Here is a 25,957-nt window from a genome sequence, read left to right as displayed (position 1 = left end):
AGAGTAGTCATCATTGGGAAATTCTGCTTCTATAGAAATAACTTCAGATGTTTAATACTTCATGTATTCACATTTGTCCTTCACAACAAAATGCTGCAGAAATCCTAGAAGTTTCTGTTATCTTAAAGGGGCTGCCCGACAAATAAAGTAGATTTTAAACAATAGATATTTGTATAATAAGTTCCACAATTAGATATGTTAAAAAATTGTTCCAGTGCTGAGATATTCTTATAAATGTGCCCCTGCTGTGTACTGTGTAATGGCTGTGTCTGACCATGCAGAGCTGCTCTAGTACATGGTCGCACATACCACAGCTACTGCCCGGAGGGGGGGATCACAAAAGCATTTACAGGCCAGACAGCCGGGGATCGCAGCTGCTGCTTTCTGTGAGGTAAAACATTACCCTGCCTGTTTTATCACAGGTGTTTATGCCACTTCTTAAGCTCTCTTAGCTCATCATAAAGCAAGTCAGTGACCTACGAGCACTGCGGCAACCGTATCTCCCATGTCACTGACTTGATTTATGATGAGCTCAAGTGATCGGAGATGTGGCAGAATCACTCACTACTGTGATAACCCTACATGTTTTATGTTTTACCTCAAAGAAAACAGCAGCTGTGAACCACTCCTATGTCATCTGTATATTTAGTTATTCTTCCCCTATGGCCAGGAGCTGGGTGTGTGCCGAACATGAACTGAAGCAGCTCTGCATGCTCAGACACAGCCTTTACACAGTACATAGCAGGTACACAGTTATAAGATTATCTCAGCACAGGAAAATTCTTTTTTAACACATCCAGTTGTGGAAACTATTATTGTTCCCAGGTCTAGAAACTAAAATGTACTTTGTTTGCAGGAAAACCCATTTAATGCAGTTTTGTTAGTTTTTTTAGAACTGCAGCTTTCTCTGTATAACTTGTAATGAGATTTTTAAGCATGTTTTGTTTTATGAAGTAGAAGCAAAAACAATAACAATTAAATGTACCACAATACATTGTGTCAGCGAGGCACTTTTAAATTGTCGCAAAAAAATCCCCGTGTGGTCAACTCTGTGTATCTTCTTGGATTGGCGCAGAAGAGGGTCCTCAGGGGAGGTCTCTGGAGTAACAACTCTACAAAAACTCCTCTAATACCACGTTCTTGTAGTTGTCTGCATTGATTCTCATGTGCCATCTTGTAGCACAAACATAGATAGAAGCTTATTTCCCTTGTTGGGGGGATGTTGGGGGTCCAGGGATACCCGGTGGATGGAGAGAGATGCAGCCGGTCGTCAGAGAAGCAACATTTTATATATTGGCTTAAAACTAAGAATGTAGAAAAAGTTCCAAAAACTAAAATTTCCAGGGAACAAATTATTAAGATTAAGGCTCTGTTCATGTGTCCAGTTGTCATCAGTTTGTAGCAGAACCAGGATTAAAAAGCAAAAATCATGTGTTCCTCATAAATGGAGCAAAAATGAACGCAGAATGGAAACTAAAGTTGCAGTTTCTGAACGGATACAAGTTAAAACAACCACAGCTTCGTTTGAAAACGCACATTTTGGTTTCCATTTTGCATCTGTTTTTTGTAACTGATCGCATTTTACTAGCGGCATCTCTGGACCTCTCTAGTGCTCTGGGCCTGAGCGGTGCTAAAAAAAATGGATCCACGAACGGCTGACATAACCGATGACGTAACGGATCCATTAACAGATGACAGGCCATCCGTCGTTATCCATTTCACATAGATCTCATTTGTTTTCTATAGATTTTAATGTTAAACAGATCCATTTGCTTTCTGTTTTCTTGGCCTGACAAAAAAAAAAGTTGTGTTTTGTTGAAAACAGACTGCAGACAAAAAAGGAGGCAAATGGGAGTCATTATTTTATGACACTTTCATTCCCAACCAAATGAACAGTTTCTATAAATGGAAAGTTTTCTGTTTAATGATCTAATAGGCATCCAACAATGCAAATAATCTACTGGGCATGTGAACAGAGCCTTATTCTTATTTAAGGAACTGTAAAGAAATGATACATTGTTACGTGTAGTGCGGGGACCCAGCATAAATATCATAGATTGCTGATATTTGGAGCCCCTACTTAAGAATGGCGGTGTCCATTCTGGGGGGTAAGTGGCTGTGCCTGTACGGTCAGGTAGATTAATAATAATAATATCTTTATTTTTATATAGCGCTAACATATTCCACAGCGCTTTACATACATTATTATATTAAAGATTATACTGAAAAAACTGCAGTAGGTGCAGAAGCTTGTAGTGCTGGAGTAGTATCCCCTTATGTTTCGCTGAGTGGGAATTAATCTGTTTTACTGTAAACCTCACACTGGAAAATTAATTCTATCATCCTCATACTGACCAAGTCTGTGGTCTGGGGAGGAAGTCTCCTGTACAGCAGAAAGAAGTCCAGAGACCAATTCCAGGACTACACTGACTGGTAACTGGAGACAACTGGCAACAATGTGACCAGGAGTGGACAATAAAGAGAGAGGACACCAAAGTTACTGTAAACCAACCTCCCTCTGTCACCTGGTATCTGGGGGGTTCAAGTCTACGTTTAGCCATTGTGGGGTATTTTTAGTCCAGTTTCTGCAGTTTTCAGTTCTTTTTCAGGAGAAGATATGACATTTACCATTATTAGTCACCACATCAGATTTTCCAGCGTAGCCCAAAGTGCGGATAATGAAGATAAATATGAAGGTGCGGACATAGATAAGAAATTAGATGATCAGATTGGGGTCTTTTGGGGACAAGAGAATGTTTATTAATTATAAATTAAAGACAACCTGATAAGAGGAATGATTGAAAATATAAAGGTAAAGACTATAGAAAAATAGTAGCATAATTACCATGGGTGTTCACCACACCATTAATGCACCTGCCAAGGGACAAGCAATGATCTCGTTTGCTGAGGAGAAAGGACACTACTTGTAAATTACCTAAATTGTACTTTGGGTTAGCGGTATTTAAAATAAACCCGTCAGGTCCTCCAAAATTTACCTAAATAATGACCTAGAGCCAGAATCCAGCATTACAGTCATTAATGTCCCATACTGTCCCTTTTGTCTGGAAAAAAACAACTTTTATTGCCATCGCAAGGACGTGATTGACTTTCTCCGAGCTTCACACCACATGTCATCTCTGAGGAATCCATCCGCTTTCCCTCCTGGTACTGATGTGGCTGTCGGCTGGCCTGGAGATGCCATCGCCGCCATGCTTTCCTGGGCATGTGCCCGAGACAGTTCTCCCAGCTGCATTGCACATGCTCAGGAAGAATGAAGTTGTGCACATGAGCAATGTAGATCAGTAATCAGAGATGGAGAAGGTAACAATGACACCCATAGAGGGTGTATGACTAGAGTCCGGACTGTTCATAGAGGGTGTATGACTAGAGTCCGGACTGTTCATAGAGGGTGTATGACTAGAGTCCGGACTGTTCATAGAGGGTGTATGACTAGAGTCCGGACTGTTCATAGAGGGTGTATGACTAGAGTCCGGACTGTTCATAGAGGGTGTATGACTAGAGTCCGGACTGTTCATAGAGGGTGTATGACTAGAGTCCGGACTGTTCATAGAGGGTGTATGACTAGAGTCCGGACTGTTCATAGAGGGTGTATGACTAGAGTCCGGACTGTTCATAGAGGGTGTATGACTAGAGTCCGAACTGTTCATAGAGGGTGTATGACTAGAGTCCGGACTGTTCATAGAGGGTGTATGACTAGAGTCCGGACTGTTCATAGAGGGTGTATGACTAGAGTCCGGACTGTTCATAGAGGGTGTATGACTAGAGTCCAGACTGTTCATAGAGGGTGTATGACTAGAGTCCGGACTGTTCATAGAGGGTGTATGACTAGAGTCCGGACTGTTCATAGAGGGTGTATGACTAGAGTCCGGACTGTTCATAGAGGGTGTATGACTAGAGTCCGGACTGTTCATAGAGGGTGTATGACTAGAGTCCGGACTGTTCATGGAGGGTGTATGACTAGAGTCCGGACTCTTCTAGAGGCCCTGCCAGACCCCTCAGAGACAAACTCAATATCCTGCAAGAAAAGTTTTATTGGGAACATCTGAAAAACAGTTTAGATCAAGGACAGGATTGAAGTCTGGATTATGGCTGTAAATTGTTACAGGGCCGTATGGAGGGTTGTGAGACTCGATAAGTTCCCTTTAATATAGTATTGCAGCTATTATTCTGCTATGAATATTATGGGATGCGCTTTTCCCCTTTTTGCATAAAATTCATTGATATTTTATGAATCTTTTTTTTGTCTTTTAATTAATTAATAACAAATATTTAGATTTCACTCATTTCCGTCTCGTAGTTTTTACACAGTAGAATTTATCTTTTACCGATAAAGAAAGGGCAATGATTTCCTTCCATCCGTCTAGACCAGGGGTCTCAAACTCGGCTGGGTATATGGGCCGCACATGGAAAAAATTTGAATTTGGGGGGCCGCATTCTTTGTTCAATGTGACATTTTTAGTGATACCATTTTTTTGTATACACCTTTTGAACATTTTTGCCATGTTTTTTTTTTTATGGCTTGGGTCGTTATGGATGTGGCGATAATAAACGTGCACTTTTTTGTGTTTACTTTAGTTTACATATAAAACAGCATTTTTAGTGCCCAATATTTTTTCATGCTTTATTTTATTTTTTATACAATTTTATTTCCCCCAATTGGCCACATACAGTAATATTGTCTTACAATTAGCATCATATAGTAATAATGGAAAACATCTTGTAGTAATGTTCCCCATCCAAGTCCCCATCTTGTACTAATGTGCCCCATCCAGGTCCCCATCCTGTGGCTATGTGCCCCATCCAGGTCCCCATCCTGTAGCAACGTTCCCCATCCTGGCGCCCATCTTGTACTAATGTGCCTCATCCAGGTCCCCATCTTGGGGCTATGTGCCCCATCCAGGTCCCCATCCTGTGGCTATGTGCCCCATCCAGGTCCCCATCTTTTGGCTCTGTGCCCCATCCAGGTCCCCATCTTTTGGCTCTGTGCCCCATCCAGGTCCCCATCTTTTGGCTATGTGCCCCATCCAGGTCCCCATCTTTTGGCTATGTGCCCCATCCAGGTCCCCATCTTTTGGCTATGTGCCCCATCCAGGTCCCCATCTTGTGGCTCTGTGCCCCATCCAGGTCCCCTCTTGTGGCTATGTGCCCCATACAGGTCCCCTCTTGTGGCTATGTGCCCCATCCAGGTCCCCTCTTGTGGCTATGTGCCCCATCCAGGTCCCCATCCTGTGGCTATGTGCCCCATCCAGGTCCCCTCTTGTGGCTATGTGCCCCATCCAGGTCCCCTCTTGTGGCTATGTGCCCCATCCAGGTCCCCATCCTGTGGCTATGTGCCCCATCCAGGTCCCCATCCTGTGGCTATGTGCCCCATCCAGGTCCCCTCTTGTGGCTATGTGCCCCATCCAGGTCCCCTCTTGTGGCTATGTGCCCCATCCAGGTCCCCATCCTGTGGCTATGTGCCCCATCCAGGTCCCCATCCTGTGGCTATGTGCCCCATCCAGGTCCCCTCTTGTGGCTATGTGCCCCATCCAGGTCCCCATCCTGTGGCTATGTGCCCCATCCAGGTCCCCATCCTGTGGCTATGTGCCCCATCCAGGTCCCCATCCTGTGGCTATGTGCCCCATCCAGGTCCCCTCTTGTGGCTATGTGCCCCATCCAGGTCCCCATCCTGTGGCTATGTGCCCCATCCAGGTCCCCATCTTGTGGCTATGTGCCCCATCCAGGTCCCCTCTTGTGGCTCTGTGCCCCATCCAGGTCCCCATCTTGTGGCTATGTGCCCCATCCAGGTCCCCATGTTGTGGCTCTGTGCCCCCTGTGTTGTTCTTCACACACATAAAATAGAAAAAAAAAAGATGATTCTCACCTGTCCTCCGTTCCCTCGGCGGCCTTCCTGCAGATGTGGCCCTCAGGCACCACAGAGTCCGACCCCTTGACGATCCTGACCTGGTCCAGGAGGAGCCGCCGACAGCAGCGCTGCATTGCCGCACACAGACTGTCTCCCAGCACAGCATTTTCAATGTCAGCCGCCGGCCAATCAGAGGCCAGCAGCTGACATCTGCATATGGCAATGACGTCATACTCGCTGCGCCGACACGCAGATATCAGCTGCTGGCCTCTGATTGGCCGGCGGCTGACATTGAAAATGCTGTGCTGGGAGACGGTCTCTGTGCGGCAATTCAGCGCTGCTGTCGGCGGCTCCTCCTGGACCAGGTGGGGATCGTCAAGGGGTCTGTGCCTGCGGGCCGCGTGTTTGAGACCCCTGGTCTAGACGAACATCATTTACATTTTGGTATCTGCAGAAAAATTTGTTCATTTAATGGAAAAAAAATAATAAAACCTAAAACTATTTTTTTTTTTTCTCGGTCATGATTGGCTTGTCGGATCAGTCGACCTGATGTTTTTTGGTGTCACTTCCTCGCAGCTTTTCACGGGTGTAAATATGCTTCCTGCCAAAGCGTACAGAGTGCAGGCGGCGTGCAGCCGGTGTGGGGAGACGAGGGGTTAATAATATCTCATATCTGTAAATGGCATCTACAGACCAGAGAATACGAGACTTCAGCATCAGTCCCAGAAGTGAGAAGAAGAAACCGCACTCAGGAGGAAACCGAGGCAGCGCTGACTGCAGAGCGCCGCTCCAGACTTGTTACATTGGATCGTTTTATCATCATTCTATAGAATCAAACACTTTGCTCCACAGAAGTGACGCTTAAAGGGGGGCACATTTTATGTTACAGGATGACTATGTCTGCATTAAAGATATACGGGTGCATCTCACTAAATAGAATATCATCAAAAAGTGAATTTATTTCAGTTCTTCAATACAAAAAAATGAACCTCCTATATTATATAGAGTCATTATGTGGCACCCCTGCGGGGGATTACCACAGGATCCATAGGTGCAGGGAGAGATGTACACTTGGGCACACACAACACCTTCCACCCCAGGTCTGAGCGGAGGAGTCAGTTTCCAGAAAAAGCGGCAGTTAGTCTGGAAAACGTGGGTGAAGGAAGGATGAAGAAGAGAGTTGCTGGCCGGGGACCAGTTAAGCCCTGAACTAGGAAACCGGTCTGTGTGGTGAAAGCGCCCTAGAGAGAGGGACGGAGGCTAGAAGGAGAAAGAAAGAGATAAAACTATGATCCCTTTAGCTCACCTGGACACCGGAGTCCGAGATTGCTATTAATTCAGGAATAGCATAGAAAACCCGGACAGATCAGGAGGATCTACTCCCCCTGAAGAAGAAGGGGAAAGAGTTGCCAAACTTGACCAAGTATAGGCCCAGAGGCCCAGAAAGAGAATTGGTAGCCCCAAGGAAAGGTCCTCATTGTCAGTTGTGGAGGAGGACCCCAAAGAAAGTAAAAGGTGGCAGGTTCAGCTTAAGGAAGGACTGACCCCAAACAACGCACACATTGTTAGAGGAGGCCTCACAAATCTCCAGGGTGAATATCTCTACCTGCACCGAAAACCTGGTTACCCTCCTGAACTGTACCTGTTACCGGACATCAGTAAAAGAAAGGTACCGAAACAAAGACTTAATGTGTGTGTGTGCCTACTGTGACATTACTGCCTATAGCGTTCATACAAGCCGTATGCCGATCACCTCAGCAACCATACACAGCGCTGGTAACCGATTTTACCAGTTACCACAGGAGGCGTCAGGACACAATACTCCCATCATCCTCACCCCCATCCCTTTACTGACGGTCCAGGGCACGGAACCGGGAACCGACCAACCGTGATCCCCACAGAAGTAACCCATCCATCCCGGTATCCGAGTACCCCTACCCCTGTCGACCGACTCAGTTTGGCGTCACGAACAGGATTCGAACATGTGCGGGGAAACCCCATTGGATTACACAAAGAGCCCTAAGACAACCAAAAGAACTTCCTTCCAGGATGAGCTGAAGAAGGCTGTTAGTGCTCGAGTGTCACGAGAACAAGCAGTGGAAGACGCAGAATACTCCGACTACTCTGAAGAGTTTGAAAGTGATGATAGCTTAGAGGAGTCCCTTGGAAAAACCACAGCAATTGAGTTAAAACTGAAAAAAGGCCATCAGGATTTCCACTTCTCTGACAGCGAGGAGGATTCATACGGAAAAACAACCTTCCTTAAGAAAAGCAAAGAAACAGAGAGAAGCTTCAGCGAGTATTCCTCCAGAAGCAAGAGCACCGAAACTATCACTCAAGGAGATGAAGAAGATGGGGGGTCAAAGCTAGGACCCCTAGAAAAAGTAAAAACTCAGCAGGGAGCAGATGACGAAGGCAGAAAACCCATTCCAAAGCCAAGAGAATTCAGGAGTAAGAGCTCGTCTTCACTGCAAGGTCTTGGCATCTCCTTATCAGATGAGGGCTTTCCACCTGCTCCGCTGCAGAGGAACTTGTCACAGAGAAGCGGTCACCTGGAAGATACAGCGGAGGGGGAACAGGCCAAAGACAAGCCGGCGTCACTCTCTTCTCCTCCTTCTCTAATGAGACTTAATGATAACATTTCTGCTTCTAAGACACCGTCTTTCTCGGTGAGATATAGCCCAGGGGGACATAGAATCATAGAATCATAGAATCATAGAATGGTAGAGTTGGAAGGGACCTCCTGGGTCATCTGGTCCAACCCCCTGCTCAAAGCAGGATTCACTAGATCATCTCAGACAGATGTCTGTCCAGCCTCTGTTTGAAGACGTCCATTGAAGGGGAACTCACCACCTCTCGTGGCAGCCTGTTCCACTCATTAATCACCCTAACTGTCAAAAAGTTTTTTCTAATATCTAATCTGTGTCTCCTCCCATTTAGTTTCATCCCATTGCTTCTAGTCTTTCCTTGTGCAAATGAGAATAAAGATGATCCTTCTACAATGTGACAGCCCTTGACATATTTGTAGACAGCTATTAAGTCTCCTCTCAGTCTTCTTTTTTGCAAGCTAAACATTCCCAAATCCTGCAACCGTTCCTCATAGGACATGGTTTGCAGACCAGTCACCATTCTGGTCGCTCTTCTCTGAACTTGCTCCAGTTTGTCTATGTATTTTTTAAAATGTGGTGCCCAAAACTGTACACAGTATTCCAGATGAGGTCTGACCAAAGAGGAGTAAAGACCGATAATGACTTCACGTGATCTAGACTGTATGCTTCTGTTAATACATCCCAGAATTGTATTTGCCTTTTTTGCTGCTGCATCACACTGTTGACTCATGTTCAGTCTATGATCTATTAGTGTACCTAAGTCTTTTTCACATGTACTGTTGCTTAGCTCTATTCCTCCCATTCTGTATATGCTTTTTTCATTTTTATTGCCCAGATGTAGTACTTTGCATTTTTCCCTGTTAAAAACCATTCTGTTGGTTGCTGCCCACTGCTCCAGTTTATTTAGGTCTTTTTGAATCCTCTCTCTCTCTTCTCTAGTATTAGCTATCCCTCCTAGCTTTGTGTCATCAGCAAATTTAATCAGTTTACCCTCAATTCCTTCATCTAAATCATTGATAAAGATGTTGAACAATACAGGTCCCAGGACGGAGCCCTGTGGTACCCCACTTGAGACATTCATCCAGCTGGATGTGAAGCCATTTACAACCACCCTTTGAGTCCGATCACTAAGCCAGTTATGAATCCACCTAACAGTTGCCTGGTCCATTGCATACTTGGTCATTTTTTCAATAAGGATGGTGTGAGATACTTTGTCAAATGCTTTGCTGAAGTCAAGATATACTATATCTACAGCATTTCCCTGATCCACCCAGTCAGTGATTCTGTCATAGAAGGAAATTAAGTTAGTCTGACATGACTTGTTAGTTACAAACCCATGCTGACTCTGGTTAATCACTTCATTCTTATCCATGTACTTACATACATGTTGTTTAATAATTTGTTCAAAGATCTTTCCTGGTATAGAAGTCAGACTCACCGGCCTATAGTTCCCTGGGTCCACCTTCTTCCCCTTTTTGAAGATAGGAACAACATTTCCTCTTCTCCAGTCTTCTGGGACTTCTCCTGTTCTCCAAGAATTTTTAAAGATTATGGAGAGTGGTTCTAAAATTTCTTCTAGGATCTCCTTCAGTACTCTGGGGTGTAATTCATCTGGACCTGGAGACTTGAACTCATTTATGTTAGCTAAATATTCCCTCACAATCTTTCTGTTTACAGATAACTTGGATTCCTCTATTCCTTTAAAAGGACAGTGAAGATCAGTTGATGTTACATTTTCTTTCTGAGAGAAAACAGATGCAAAATAGGAATTAAAAAGTTCGGCCTTCTCAACATCCTCTCTTACCATTTCTCCATTTTCATCCTGTAAAAATCCTATAGCATCTTTGACTTTTCTTTTACTTTTGACATACCCCCAAAATCCTTTTTATTGCTTTTGACATCTCTTGCAAGCCTTAATTCATTGTCAGCTTTAGCTAACCTGATACGTGCCCTGCAGGATCTGCAGACTGCATTATAATCTTCTTTAGATATGCCTCCCTCTTTCCATTTAATAAACATTTCTTTCTTTCTTTTTAGCATGTGTTTAAGTTCTGTGTTCATCCATCCTGGTTTCCTTAAATGCTTCCCATTCTTCCTACTTTTCGGGATTGTTAACGATTGTGCTTTGAGAATCTCATTTTTAAAAATTTCCCATCCTTCCTGGACATTTTTGTCCTTAAGGACATCCAGCCATTGGATCCCTCCTATTCTCTTTCTATTCATCGGCTGTCCGGTCCACCAACGCCAGCATCAAGACTGAAACTTCTCTCAACAGCAGCTGAGAAAAATAACAAAGCAAGATCTAAGGAAGAATCCGAAGAGATAATAAAAGATCTGCAGGTCGGAAAAGAAGATTTTAGTGAAAACAAAGAGTCAGGTGGAAATGCAAGGAAATCTCCATCTGCTTTTGACATGATAATCTCAGATGTAAAAGAAAAGACTCTGCAGCAAGAGACCAAGGATGATTCCATAGTGAGGAGTCATGAGAAAAGGGATGACCATGAGAAGATCAAACAGACGCATGTGTAGCGCCCCGAGGGTTCAGTTGCTACTGGGGTATTGCACCTCAACAAGAGGTGTGATATTCCACTCCCGGGTAAGGATGGAGTGTGGACCAGGGATCAGTTAGCTGCATCCACACACACACACTCACCCCATTTCTGGGGGACAGCTCGACGGTGCTCCCAGCTGCGGGCACAAATGACCATGTCCCTGGCTGGAGTGGGGAGGGGGGAGAGAACCCAGTGATGTAGGAGCAGAAGGGGACGGTTTCTGGAGCACAGGAAGGAGCTCATTGGGTGCAGGTCACCTGAGCTCAGACACAGAGAAGCAGATAAAAGGTGGGGGCCATCTTAGTAGGGCAGTTCAGAGGAGAGAAGTAGTTTAGTCAGAGCTGACAGGGAGCCGTGGCTCAGCCTGAGCTCAGCTCCACGAGGCAGGCCTAGAGAGAAGGTCAGGGCCAGAGAGGAGAAGAGAAGAAGGAGAAGGAAGGAAGGAGAAGATACAGAGGAGTGGAAGGGCTCCAGAAACAAGAAGGCAGAAGGGACCCTAAGAGTGCAGAACGGTCAGCAACCGTTGCATACCCTATTATACCGGGTGGAAGGGTCAGGCTGTGGAAAGGTACCGGATCCCTAATTTGGTGGAGGTGAACCTACCCTCAGCCAAGAACCGGAGGTTGTGACCATTTATTGGTGCGACCCCCCGCTAAACCTGCTAGGAAGGCACCATATAGGATAGCGGGAAGTGAAGGCCAACGCTTACCCGACACGGTCCGCGGTAGCTGGACAGAAGTCAGGACACTGGTGGGGCACGAGAGGCCAGAGAAAGGACAGAAGGGGGTCCTGTGCCATACTCCTGAATTGCCTGGGGGTTGACCGAGCTCCTCACCTGGTGGACGCAGCGCGGCTCGGGCAGTCCTTGCTGACAGAAGTGACTTGGATAACAACTGTGAGTAAAAGACCCTGGACTGCATCATAGGACTCTGTGTGATTTCTGCTGCGCCTGCACCATCACCCCCAGCATCCACTTACACTGCCCTGAGGCTACACTCTTCCCGTGGGGAGTTATCCTACCCCTGTGCTGCAGCCCAACACCAGCCTCAGCGGTATGCCTTGCAGCGGCGGTTATCTCAGACCGCAATCCACGGGTGGCGTAGTCGGACATTCAAAACACTGATAAATAGACTGCCACAATTTGGTCTGACCACTCTGAGTCACGGGATCGGGTTGCCACTACTACCCCCAGCATCGTACAGAAGCCCGGTTCCAGGTACCCCACGGCCCAGGGGGCGAGTCACATGGACAGCTTGATAATCAAAAGAACTTAAAAACAACATTGGAACTAGGTAGAACTCACTCAAACAGATCTTTTTCTGCCTCGCAAACCAAGAAGTCTTCAAAACTCAGCACTCGAGTCTCTGCTATGTCCCGATATTTGGGAACATTAACAATACTGGACGCATCTGTTAATAAAGAAAGCGGGGAAGTAGAAGCGGCTGATAAACTGCGTGCTACTGTATGTCAGTACTGGCTGGGAAAGAAGAAAATATTTCTTCATGAACTGTCATGGAGAAGAAACAGGAAAACGTCTGCATTTGAAAGATGGAATGATCGGAAGGGACGCGTATTAAAAGAAAAGATAGGTACTGAAACAAAGACTTAATGTGTGTGTGTGCCTACTTTGCTATTACTGCCTAGAGCGTTCGTACAAGCCGTACGCCGATCACCTCAGCAACCATACACAGCGCTGGTAACCGATTTTACCAGTTACCACAGGAGGCGTCAGGACACAATACTCCCATCATCCTGACCCCCATCCCTTTACTGACGGTCCAGGGCACGGAACCGGGAACCGACCAACCGTGATCCCCACAGAAGTAATCCATCCATCCCGGTATCCGAGTACCCCTACCCCTGTCGACCGACTCAGTTTGGCGTCACGAACAGGATCCCGGGCCCGGTAGAACCGGGTACTGTGTGCTTAAATTGGACTTTATTGAAAGTTTGTGTACTGTAAAAAGGGCCGTCATTACTGCATCATAGAGAAATTAAACTGCGTCACAGAGCGGAGAGAGTCGCGGGGGCGCGGCTAAAGGAGCGCGAGGATAGCCCCTCTGTTTTTTTTTTTAGAGTCACCGGTGACTGAAGGAGTTGATCGTAGCGGCTGGCAACGGTTAACTAGGGGGGCACCATCATGAGTGAAGCAAACAATATCCGAGACCTTGAGGGAGGGGATGCCCAAGACGCAGCAGCAGCCGGTTCCTCAGCTGGTGAAGGAGCCGCAGCATCTTGGGCGATGGCCCCGATAATGCCAATTGCCTTGCCGTATGTACCGGGGGCCAAATGGTTACCGACGTATGAAGGTAAACCTGGTACCTTAGCAGCTTTCAAACGTAAAATGTGTGCGGTGCTGGACATGTGTGCGATGACAGGAAAGCAGCGAGCCTCCGTGGTGCAGGGACAATTAATAGGTGCAGCGGAGCTAGAAGCTGAGACTTGGAGCGATGCTGATGGAGACTCTATAGAAAATGTGTTTGATAAGCTCAAAGCTGCTTTTGAAAAACGCACACAGTCTGAACTAAGGATGCTATTCTACCAATGCAAGCAGAGACCGCAAGATACCATCAGAGACTTTGCCCTACGTTTACAAGCGGCACTCCGGTCCATAAAACAGGTAGATCCAGCAAGTGTGCAAGACGAAGATAAATTGCTTGCAGAACCGTTTATGAATGGATTGAGATCAAACTTTCACCGTCAGCAGGTGCACATGTGGGTCCTAGATCATCCAGATGTGGATTTTAATACCTTAAAGGACCGTGCTATAACAGTACTACGAGACCCATTACCTGCAAAACCTGCAATCCCATCCTGGCAGGTTAATACCTCTTACATGAACTTAGAGCCTACCCCTAAAGACTCTGTAAAAGCGGTAGGACAAGCTGTCGCACCCGAATCTGCTGATGACCTACATAATCAGGTGTTACAACTAACCAAAAACATGGACTACGTGTTAAAACTCTTGCAAGCCAGACCGCAGGCACAACCACCATAGAAAATCCAGTTAGCTGAATCCCCTGAGGATGTTCCGTGGATGAGAAGAAAGCTCATGTCGCCCGTGCAGGGGACCAATGCACCATTCCGACGTACAGCCATGTCGCCCGTGGAGGGGATCAACAAGTCGCCCGTTCAGGGGACCAACGCACCATTCCGACGCAGAGCCACCGACCACACGGATTCTTCAGGACAACCCGTTTGCCTTCGTTGCAACAAACCGGGCCACTTTGCAAGAAGATGTCGTTTAAACCCGAGATTCCTGGGTCCCAGGGCCACCCCCCAGGAATAAAACGGCAGGGCCCATATGACTGGCGTAGTCGGTATGTGGGAGGCCGCCCGTACCTCAACATTACGCTAGAAGGAATCCCCACATCGGCCCTATTGAACACTGGGTCACAAGTCACCACCATCCCACATATCCTTTACAAGCAATTTTGGTCTGATGCTGATCTTAGCCCCCCAGACTCTAGTCTTGTCATTTTAGCAGCTAATGGTCGACCACTGGAATCAGGTGGGGTTTAGAGAGGTGACAATAAAGCTGGGGAGGGTGGAGTTCAGGGACCAAGGGTTATGTGTGGTAGAAGATGACCCCAATAACAAATGTCCTTGCATGGTGCTTGGTACTAATGTGATTGAAAACTGCCTTGAAGAAGTGATGTTTTTCCTCCAACAGATTACAGAGACTGCTGGCATTGGACGGAGGAGAGTCCTCCAAAGAGAAATCCGTGCCTTAATTCACAAGCAACAGGTAAATCTGTCTGGGGGAGAGATTGTCAGTGCGCGGGTAACAGACCCGTTTCCCATTGTATTACCACCAAACAGTGAAATGATGATATGGTGTCGAGCAGCTATGGGTATCAGAAGAAAGGAATACCAGGCAATTGTAGAACCGGTATATTAAGAGCATAGACCTACACTGCTGACAGCTAGAGGGGTGGTGGATGTACGCAGGGGAAGAGTACCAATCCGTGTGTTGAATTGTGGTGAGGAAGAAGTGAAACTACCCCGGTATGCTACTGTAGCAAAGCTGTACACTGTCAGTAATAACAACATACAGACACTAGAGCCCTTGCCCCCGTCAAGTCAGGCGGAGGACAACAACCCCAAGGGACAGGTGGAGGAGTGGTGTCAGCAGTTGCACATAGGGACGGATGCCACTCCCGACCACCAGAAGCAAGGAGTTTACCGGGTAGTACAAGAGTTTAGCCAAGTATTCAGAAAGCATCCATTAGATTTTGGGAGGATAAAAGGGGTACGCCATCACATACCCACAGGAGATCATCCCCCAATTAAAGTGAGACATAGACCCATCCCACCGAACCACTACCAGTGTGCTAAAGAGATGCTGCAGGACATGAAGGAGGCCGGGGTTATAAGAGATAGCTGTAGTCCCTGGGCAGTCCCCTTAGTCTTAGTCAGAAAGAAGGATGGCACTATGAGGATGTGTGTGGATTACAGGGAGGTCAATAAGATCACTCACAAAGATGCTTACCCGTTACCCTGGATAGAGGAGTCTCTTGCTTCATTAAAGACTGCTAAGTATTTCTCTACATTAGATCTCACGAGTGGGTATTGGCAGGTCTCCATTGCAGAAGAAGACCGGGAGAAAACAGCATTCACAACACCAATGGGCCTATGCGAATTCAATAGCATGCCATTTGGGTTATGCAATGCACCGGGGACGTTTCAGAGACTCATGGAGTGCTGCCTGGGACACCGGAATTTTGAGACTGTACTTTTATACCTGGATGACGTCATAGTGTATTCCAAAACCTATGAAGAACATCTGGAACACCTGGTGGAGGTATTTACAGCTCTAACAAAGTATGGAATAAAACTCAAACCATCTAAATGTTACCTGCTGAAGCCAAAAGTCCAATACCTAGGGCATGTGGTCAGCGCAGATGGCGTAGCATCAGATCCGGAAAAAGTGACAGCTATCCAGGACTGGCAGAGGCCGACCACCGTCAGAGAGGTACGTCAGTTCTTAGGTTTGGTTGGGTATTACAGAAGATTTATTAAGGGCTACATGAAGATGGCAGCGCCCCTACAAGATCTTCTAGTAGGCCAAGCTAAGAAGAGAAGGTCTTCAGAGCCGCCGGTGGAATGGGGAAAGAAACAAGAAGACTCCTTCCAACAAATGAAACAGGCCCTGACCGGTGAGGAAATCTTGGCGTACCCAGATTATAACCTACCATTTGTCCTCTACACGGATGCAAGTAATGTAGGCCTGGGAGCAGTACTGTCCCAAATACAAGAAGGCAAGGAAAGAGTAATGACCTATGCCAGTAGAAGACTTCGACCTACTGAGAGGGACCCAGAAAATTACAGCTCTTTTAAGTTGGAGTTCCTGGCCTTGGTCTGGGCAGTCACGGAGAGGTTCAAGCATTACTTAGCAGCTTCAAAATTTACCATCTTTGCGAACAATAATCCGCTAACACACTTGGATACTGCAAAGCTTGGTGCATTGGAGCAGCGCTGGATGGCCCGGCTATCAAACTACGACTTTACCATCAAGTACCGAACAGGCCGTGGAAATGCAAATGCTGATGCCCTCTCCAGAAACCCTCAAGTACATTTGCAAGGGCTTGAAGAAGAAGCAGATGACTTGGAGGAAATAGATGACTTGGAGGAAAAAGTAGAAAATGGAAAATGACAGAAACCCATATCTACCAGAACCGTCAGGATGTTGCACTAAACCCGCTGCCTCATTATGGATGGAAAGAAACCCAAGACAGCGATCCGACAGTGAGCCTAGTGAAGAGGCTGGTAACCCAACCAGATTCCAAAATTGAGAAGAATGCTCCCCCAGAGGCCCAATACCTGTGGAAAGAAAGAAGCAGGTTATTTATCTAAAAAAAACAATTGTGCAGACGGTATATCAATCCAAGGACGCATGAAATGGTATGGCAAGTTGTGGTTCCAAAGAGAGACGTCCAAATGGTATTGGAAGCGTACCATAATGGAGCAGGACACTTTGGATGGAGAAAACTGGAAATACTGTTACGTGAGAGGTTTTATTGGATTTGCATGAGGTCTTCCATAGAAAAATGGTGTAAAAATTGTTGCCCATGCTCATTAAGAAGAGGAGATCGTAACAACCAGAAAGCACCACTCCAGCCTATCATAACCAAACAGCCCCTGGAACTAGTAGCCTTGGATCATGTCAAACTCACACCCAGTAGATCAGGCTATACTTATGCCCTTACCATGGTGGACCACTATTCCAGATTCCTAGTGGTAGCTCCTGTGAAGGACTTGACAGCTCAGACAGCAGCAAGAACCTTTCAAGCTTATTTCTGCAGGCCACATGGATATCCAGAACAGGTATTGACAGATCAGGGTCCTGCCTTTGAAGCGGAAATATTTCAAGAGTTCTGTAGCTTGTATGGATGCAAGAAAATTCGTACCACGCCTTACCATCCCCAAGCTAACGGAATGTGCGAAAAAATTAATCACGTGGTAATAGAATTGCTGAAGACTCTACCCTTGGAAGACAGAAACAGATGGCCAGAGAAATTACCAGATCTGATTGACATCTATAACAACATCCCAGTAATCTCAACTAATTGTACCCCGGCATACTTGATGAGAGCGAGGCCAGGAAAATTGCCAGTGGACTTTGAAATGGGCATTGTAGTTCCTGAAGAAGACCCCTCAAGTGCAGATTGGGATACTAGAAGAACAGAACAATACAAGAAAATACAGGAGTGTGTTGAGAAAACTCTAGCAAAATCCAGAGAAAGACAAGAAACCAATTTCAATAAAAACGCACAAGGAATCCCGTTAACCCCCGGAGAATTGGTTTTGAAAAGGAAAAAGAGACTTCATAAGCTAGATAATCAATGGGAAGAAGAACCGTACACTGTATTACCATCCAATTTTGACAACCAGAAAACCTGTCTAATCAGCAAGGATAACGGAAAAACAACAGCAACAGTGTCCCAAGACCACTTAAAGAAGTGTCCTCAACCCTTACAACAAAAAGAATATATCCCTTGTCCCATACCAGAAAAAGAGACGCCAAGGACAATTAAGACTATCTTAGGAGAGTTACCCGCAGATTGGCCCCAAATAGAAGGAGCATATTTAATTCCCATGTTGACATTCCCACAACCAGTAGAAGGATCAAGAGAAGAAGAACCACCTGCTGCAGTCGAGCTAGGGAATCCTGAAACCGGTGTACGGGCCATTCCCACTAGGGGAGTGGGAAGACACTCCGGCATACCTATGCTACGTAGACCAACACATGAGTCAGTAAGTAGTGTTCGCTCCACACCAGGCTTACGCACTAGTGGGATACCAGTTTTACGGAGGTCATCACGTATTAATTTTGGACACCCACCACTCAGATACAGGGAGTAAACCATAACAAAAGGGAAATGTAAATAGGTTCAAAAATGTAAATATGTAGTTAAAGTCAGTATATAGAAGGGTGACGAGTAGACCAAAACAGGTTACACCAGGTACACAACATAAAAAAAGGGTCAGTAGAGTTGGCGTAAGAAGCTGTCTAGGGAGAGCAAAATCTTGGCCAATAGGTGACCCCAGGGCCAAAGGGCCTACAGTGCTTATGACCGGGAGAGGCCCCTGCAGTACGTAGGACCGTTGCGCCGAGGCACACGTAGTAAATGTTTTGTTGTGTATTATGAATTATTAAGTCTATTTGAATCTTTAAGCCTAAAGAGACTTTACCTGTTTGGACGTCTGAAACTTTTTGAAAATTTTTAAGAATGGACTGAAGCCACAGGACTGGTGGTAGCAAAATCATTTTCCCTTTAACAGCTTGCAGCAGATCGACTAGCGTTGTATAGACTGGTTATCCGTTTTTCCCATTTTCCCTGGTTATTTTAAGTTTTATTTTTGACACTCTGTTCAAATTACAAATATAAATGTTAATGTTATGTTATCTTTGTTAAACAAAACTAGGGGGGAATGTGGCACCCTTGCGGGGGATTACCACAGGATCCATAGGTGCAGGGAGAGATGTATGTGGCGCCCTGCTACGCACTGGTGCCACAGATCCCAGAAGGGTGCATGGATGGACTTCTCCACAAGAGGCCCTCACACATTCACACACCTCCACCCTACCACCTCAGAGCACCAGAGGGAGCCCGTTAGGGATATATAAAGGGAGGGTGGAGCCAGGCAGCTCAGTCTAGTGTTAGTTTCAGTTTAGTGTTCAGAGAGGAACACAGCTCAGAGTTGAGCAGAGAGCGAGCTGAGCTCAGAGAGCAGCACGCTGGCTGCTGTGCTTAGGCGAGCCAAGGCCTACAGCACGTGTGAAAGTCTAGTGAGGGCCTTGAGTGGGCTGAAGGCGCGAGGAGAAGGAAGAAGTAGCAAGGGGGCAGAGGAGCATACCAGGCTCACCCCAAGATATACACCGGACACCGGGTCCGTGCCTACTGGGACTCTTCATACCCAGTAGGAACCACCGGAACCCCTGGAGAACTACAGGTCCCAGGTTCACCAAATGCTGATTACAGTACCAGGGCTAGGAGTCACGGAGGCCCCAGCATCCTGGGAGAGTGATATCCAAAGAGAAGGCCCTATCACCAGGTCAGCATGTGCAAGGAGAGACAGTAACCAAGCTAGGCCTAGCTCCAGGCAGGCCAGAAGCTCAAGGAGTAAAGCCACGGATCAGGAGGCCCTATACCCGCTCACTGGGGAGAGTCCAAAAGTGCGCCCTTCGCCTGGAGTACCCTGGACCGTGCCTGCAGCATCACCAGTAAAGGTACTGAAGCTTACCCCCGTGTGAGTGTGATGCTCGCAGCCCTCACCCTGGGAAGTGGGGTTACTCGGAGCCGGGCCTCTTGCTGGTGTTAAGGGGATGCAGTCGTGGCCTAGACCCGTTCCGTGCCCAGGGTGGTCACATTAAAAAGATGTAATGGGCTTTCAGGGTTGAGTGGTATCTCGACTACGCCACCTGTGGTGTCTGGTGATGGCCACCAGCGCTGCGTTCAGTCCTCTGAGGCAGGATGTAGTGGCAGCAGAAGATGGTACTACTCCCCACAGGCGTAGCAGGGCCTCAGGGCAGAGATGAGGATGGAGGGAGTTGTAGTGTAGGAGGTCTGGTGCTGCGTGGTCCGGTGCAGTGCAGAAATAAAGAGTCCGGAGGCCATAGGGGTTGACTTCCAGTGTTTTTACTCACGTTGGAGAGTACAGCTGCAAGGCTTCTCCCTGCTCCTCTACAGAGTTCTGCGGTCACCAGGGACGGGGGTCCGACAACCTCCGAGTAATTCAAGTGTTTAATCAGGACCCCGCACGAGAGTGTTCCTAGACTTCAGACTGAGTCCTCTCCTGTCTGTGTGTGTGTGGATAGGCCGGGTGTCCCTCTGAACTTCACTCAGAAAAAGGGTAGGGGTGGCAGCTCCGCTCCGTCCGTTACCCGGTGGGATCCTCAGGGCCTGCCGGGCTTCCCTGACTAGGATTTGGAGTAGCAAAGTCAGGTGTCGGGGGCCGGTACCCCTTTTGCAGCCGGAATCCCTCTGACTAGATCAGATTAGCGAGGACAGGTGGCGTGTACCGCTCCGTCTGCATCCTCCCGGGATCCTTTTGCGGCGGAGCTACACTCCTAAGCTCCGGGCCTTCTTGGTCATGGTCCTTGACCGGGTTGAGACATATGTTAACTCGAACCTGCCCCTCGACCCTAGGCCAGGGTACGAGGGCCGTGTCTCCATCCGCTGCAGGTCCACACAGGATCCACGCTCAGGGAGGGAGATCACAATCAGAGAACCAAGAGCCAAGATGGCTGTGTATTAAATATGAAATTTAAAGTGTCACTAAAATGTGAGTCCTCCACCCTCACCCACTAGTTGGTTCCCCCTATCTCTTGGTTCCCCAGTCTCCCAACTTCCAGTAGGGGCAGCACCTAGTGCCTATTAGCCCCCTCTGGTGGGAGAAGTGTGGTGTTGGATGTGAAGGAAGGGTCCTGACCATCGCACTGTTCTTACCTCAGAGGAGGAGCACTACACTCCATTAGAGAAGTGCAGCATCCCTGTGGCGGTCGAACCCTCAGGGGCGCCACATGAGTGTCCGTCTTTCCTCCGGGACCGTCCTGCCATCTCTCCCCTGCACCACCATCCATTACACCCCACGCTGCCCTGGAGCTAGCTCTACCTGTGGAGAGCCACACCATCCCTGCTGCCGTATCACCAGCTCCAGAAGACGGCTCCGCAGCGGCGGCACCCCTTAGCCGCAATCCACAGGTGGCGTCACAAACACTTATAATCCCCTATAAATAGTTTCCCCTTTTCTTCTGACCGCCCTGGGTCACGGACCAGCCACCGTGATATCCCCCAAGCAACCAGGGGCCCGACTGCCGAGTACCCCACGGCCCAGGGGTCGCGTCATGTACACTTGGGCACACACAACACCTTCCACCCAAGGTCTGAGGGGAGGAGTCAGTTTCCAGGGAGACAGCAAAGTGGCAGTTATTCTTGAGAGGGGTGAAGGAGGAGACACAGAGAGCTGTTGGCCGGGGACCAGTTAAGCCCTGAACTAGGAAACCGGTCTGTGTGGTGAAAGCGCCCTAGAGAGAGGGACGGAGGCTAGAAGGAGAAAGAAAGAGATAAAACTATTATCCCTTTAGCTCACCCGGACACCGGAGTCCGAGATTGCTATTAATTCAGGAATTGCATAGAAAACCCGGACAGATCAGGAGGATCTACTACCCCTGAAGAAGAAGGGGAAAGAGTTGCCAAACTTGACCAAGTATAGGACCAGGGGCCCAGAAAGAGAATTGGTAGCCCCAAGGAAAGGTCCTCATTGTCAGTTGTGGAGAAGGACCCCAAAGAAAGTAAAAGGTGGCAGGTTCAGCTTAAGGCAGGACTGACCCCAAACAACGCACAAATTGTTAGAGGAGGCCTCACAAATCTCCAGGGTAAATATCTCTACCTGCACCGAAAACCTGGTTACCCTCCTGAACTGTACCTGTTACCGGGCATCAGTAAAAGAAAGGTACTGAAACAAAGACTTAATGTGTGTGTGTGCCTACTGTGACATTACTGCCTAGAGCGTTCATACAAGCCGTATGCCGATCACCTCAGCGGCCATACACAGCGCTGGTAACCGATTTTACCAGTCACCACAGGAGGCGTCAGGACACAATACTCCCATCATCCTCACCCCCATCCCTTTACTGACGGTCCAGGGCACGGAACCGGGAACCGACCAACCGTGATCCCCACAGAAGTAACCCATCCATCCCGGTATCCGAGTACTCCTACCCCTGTCGACCGACTCAGTTACACACAGAGGAATCTATTATATACAGTCATTACACACAGAGGAATCTATTATATAGAGTCATTACACACAGAGGGATCTATTATATAGAGTCATTACACACAGAGGGATCTATTATATAGAGTCATTACACACAGAGGGATCTATTATATAGAGTCATTACACACAGAGGGATCTATTATATAGAGTCATTACACACAGAGGGATCTATTATATAGTCATTACACACAGAGTGATCATTTCAAGTGTTTATTTCTGTTAATGTTGATGATTATGACTTACAGCCAATGAAAACACAAAAGTCATTATCTCAGTAAATTAGAATACTTTATAACAGCTTGAAAAATTATTTTAAAATCTGAAATGTCTGTTCAGTAAATGCCTCAATACTTGGTCGGGCTCCTTGTGCATCAATTACTGTATCAATGCGGCAATGTGGCATGGAGGGATCAGCCTGTGGCATGGAGGGATCAGCCTGTGGCATGGAGGGATCAGCCTGTGGCATGGAGGGATCAGCCTGTGGCTGCTGAGGGGTTATGGAAGCCCAGGTGGCTTTGATAGCAGCCTTCAGATCGTCTGCATTGTTGGCTCTGGGGTCTCATCTTCCTCTTGACAATACCCCATAGATTCTCTATAATAGATTCTTTATGGGGTTAAGGTCAGGCGAGTTTGCTGGCCAATCAAGCACAGTGATACTGTTGTGTGTAAACCAGGTATTGGTACTTTTGGCCGTGTGAACAGGGGCCAAGTCCTGCTGGGGAATGACATTTCCATCTCCAGAAAGCTTGTCGGCAGAGGGAAGCATGAAGTGCTGTAAAATGTCCTGGTAGACGACTGCGCTGACTTTGGTCTTGATAGAACCCAGTGGACCTACACCAGCAGATGACATGGCCCCCAAACCATCACTGATGGTGGAGACTTCACACTAGACCTCCAGCAACTTGGATTGTGGCCTCTCCACTCTTCCTCCAGACTCTGGGACCTTGTGGAGTGTGTCAATGACTGCCTTCTGGACATCTGTCAAGTCAGCAGTCTTCCCCATGATTGTGGAGCCTACTGAAACAGACTAAGAGACCTTTATAAATGCTTAGGAAGCCTTTGCAGGTGTTTTTTGTTAATTATTCTAAATTACTGAGATAATGCCTTTTGTGTTTTCATTGGCTGTAAGCCATAATCATCAACATTAACAGAAATAAACATGTGAAATAGATCCCTCTGTGTGTAATGACTCTATATAATAGATCCCTCTGTGTGTAATGACTCTATATAATAGATCCCTCTGTGTGTAATGACTCTATATAATAGATCCCTCTGTGTGTAATGACTCTATATAATAGATCCCTCTGTGTGTATTGGCTCTATATAATAGATCCCTCTGTGTGTAATGACTCTATATAATAGATCCCTCTGTGTGTAATGACTCTATATAATAGATCCCTCTGTGTGTAATGACTCTATATAATAGATCCCTCTGTGTGTAATGACTCTATATAATAGATCCCTCTGTGTGTAATGACTCTATATAATAGATCCCTCTGTGTGTAATGACTCTATATAATAGATCCCTCTGTGTGTAATGACTCTATATAATAGATCCCTCTGTGTGTAATGACTCTATATAATAGATCCCTCTGTGTGTAATGACTCTATATAATAGATCACTCTGTGTGTAAAGACTCTATATAATAGATCCCTCTGTGTGTAATGACTCTATATAATAGATCCCTCTGTGTGTAATGACTATATAATAGATCCCTCTGTGTGTAATGACTCTATATAATAGATCCCCCTGTGTGTAATGACTCTATATAATAGATCCCTCTGTGTGTAATGACTCTATATAATAGATCCCTCTGTGTGTAATGACTCTATATAATAGATCCCTCTGTGTGTAATGACTATATAATAGATACCTCTGTGTGTAATGACCCTATATAATAGATCCCTCTGTGTGTAATGACTCTATATAATAGATCACTCTGCGTGTAATGACTCTATATAATAGATCCCTCTGTGTGTAATGACTCTATATAATAGATCCCTCTGTGTGTAATGACTCTATATAATAGGTCCCTCTGTGTGTAATGACTCTATATAATAGATCCCTCTGTGTGTAATGACTCTATATAATAGATCCCTCTGTGTGTAATGACTCTATATAATAGATCCCTCTGTGTGTAATGACTCTATATAATAGATCCCTCTGTGTGTAATGACTCTATATAATAGATCCCTCTGTGTGTAATGACTCTATATAATAGATCCCTCTGTGTGTAATGACTCTATATAATAGATCCCTCTGTGTGTAATGACTATATAATAGATCCCTCTGTGTGTAATGACTCTATATAATAGATCCCCCTGTGTGTAATGACTCTATATAATAGATCCCTCTGTGTGTAATGACTCTATATAATAGATCCCTCTGTGTGTAATGACTCTATATAATAGATCCCTCTGTGTGTAATGACTATATAATAGATACCTCTGTGTGTAATGACCCTATATAATAGATCCCTCTGTGTGTAATGACTCTATATAATAGATCACTCTGCGTGTAATGACTCTATATAATAGATCCCTCTGTGTGTAATGACTCTATATAATAGATCCCTCTGTGTGTAATGACTCTATATAATAGGTCCCTCTGTGTGTAATGACTCTATATAATAGATCCCTCTGTGTGTAATGACTCTATATAATAGATCCCTCTGTGTGTAATGACTCTATATAATAGATCCCTCTGTGTGTAATGACTCTATATAATAGATCCCTCTGTGTGTAATGACTCTATATAATAGATCCCTCTGTGTGTAATGACTCTATATAATATAGTAGGTTCACTTTTTATATTGAAGAACTGAAATAAACTAACTTTTTGATGATATTCTAATTTAGTGAGATGCACCTGTATCTAGGACTAGAATATATGCAGGGGGAACTTTGCGCATCAGCTGAACTGACTAGCCCAGGGGGAATGGGGATGACTCGGTACCCGGGCCTTTAGCCTGGCCTTTAGGGACGTCTCGGTGGTCGGCTCCCGGGCCCTTACCCTGGGCCGCTCCTTTAAAAGGGTTGGTGATTTGTTAAGTTTATTAAAGAGTTTGTGACGCCACCTGTGGTTTCTGATGATATTCACCAGCGCTGCGCAGTCCACTGAGGCCGGTGATAAGGCAGCTAGATGGTATGGCTCCCCACAGGTGGAGCTAGGCCTCAGGGCAGTGTATGAACGGGAAAGCAGGACGGAGAGACTTAGCCGGGTCAGAGCAAGAACAGGGACAGACACGACAGTCACTTCAGTACCTTTTACTGATGGAAATTCAGGCACTCCCCGGAGCACTGTAGGGTGAAGGGTGTATGTCCGGATCCTCCCCAATGAGCAGGTTTTGGGCCTCCTGTTTCTTGACTCTGCGTAGTAAGTTTCTGACCTGCCTGGAGCTAGGCCTAACTTTGTCTCTGTCCTACGCTGGCTGACCTTGTGGTAGGGCCTTCTGTTGGATTACACGCTCCCAGCTTACGGGGCCTATGTGTCTCCTGGCTTTGTTACGTATCAGCACTTTAGCGATCCTGGGTCTTGTAGTTCTCCAGGGATTCCGGTTTATCTTACTGGGTCATGGAGATCCCGGTAAGCTTCGGACCCGGTGTCCGGCAACTGCTTCAGGGTGAGCCAGTTAAGCTCCTCT

At 46.5% G+C, this 25,957-nt stretch overlaps 2 protein-coding genes across 2 annotated transcripts in view; both read left to right on the top strand.

The window, feature by feature from the left end:
- SASH3 (SAM and SH3 domain containing 3) overlaps positions 1-25,957 on the top strand; it is a 147,633-nt gene that overhangs the window by 2,584 nt on the left and 119,092 nt on the right.
- LOC141153365 (microtubule-associated protein 9-like) lies at positions 7,849-12,636 on the top strand. Its single transcript, XM_073638074.1, has 3 exons — positions 7,849-8,535; positions 10,606-10,998; positions 12,268-12,636. Exons 1-3 carry the CDS (start codon positions 7,849-7,851, stop codon positions 12,634-12,636), a joined length of 1,449 nt encoding a protein of 482 aa, XP_073494175.1.

The sequence above is a fragment of the Phyllobates terribilis genome, unplaced genomic scaffold (assembly GCF_046119375.1).
Source record: "Phyllobates terribilis strain yellow unplaced genomic scaffold, ASM4611937v1 Scaffold_7__3_contigs__length_470593459, whole genome shotgun sequence".
In the NCBI taxonomy this organism is placed as follows: Eukaryota; Metazoa; Chordata; class Amphibia; order Anura; family Dendrobatidae; genus Phyllobates; species Phyllobates terribilis.
This window is presented reverse-complemented; position numbering and strand designations above follow the sequence as displayed.

Coding starts and splice junctions, on each gene's coding strand:
- LOC141153365 (XM_073638074.1), top strand. CDS start 7,849: ATGTGCGGGGAAACCCCATTGGATTACACAAAGAGCCCTAAGACAACC. Junction 8,536..10,605: donor CTAAGACACCGTCTTTCTCG/GTGAGATATAGC, acceptor TTGTGCTTTGAG/AATCTCATTTTTAAAAATTT. Junction 10,999..12,267: donor AGAAGATCAAACAGACGCAT/GTGTAGCGCCCC, acceptor CCAGGGGGCGAG/TCACATGGACAGCTTGATAA.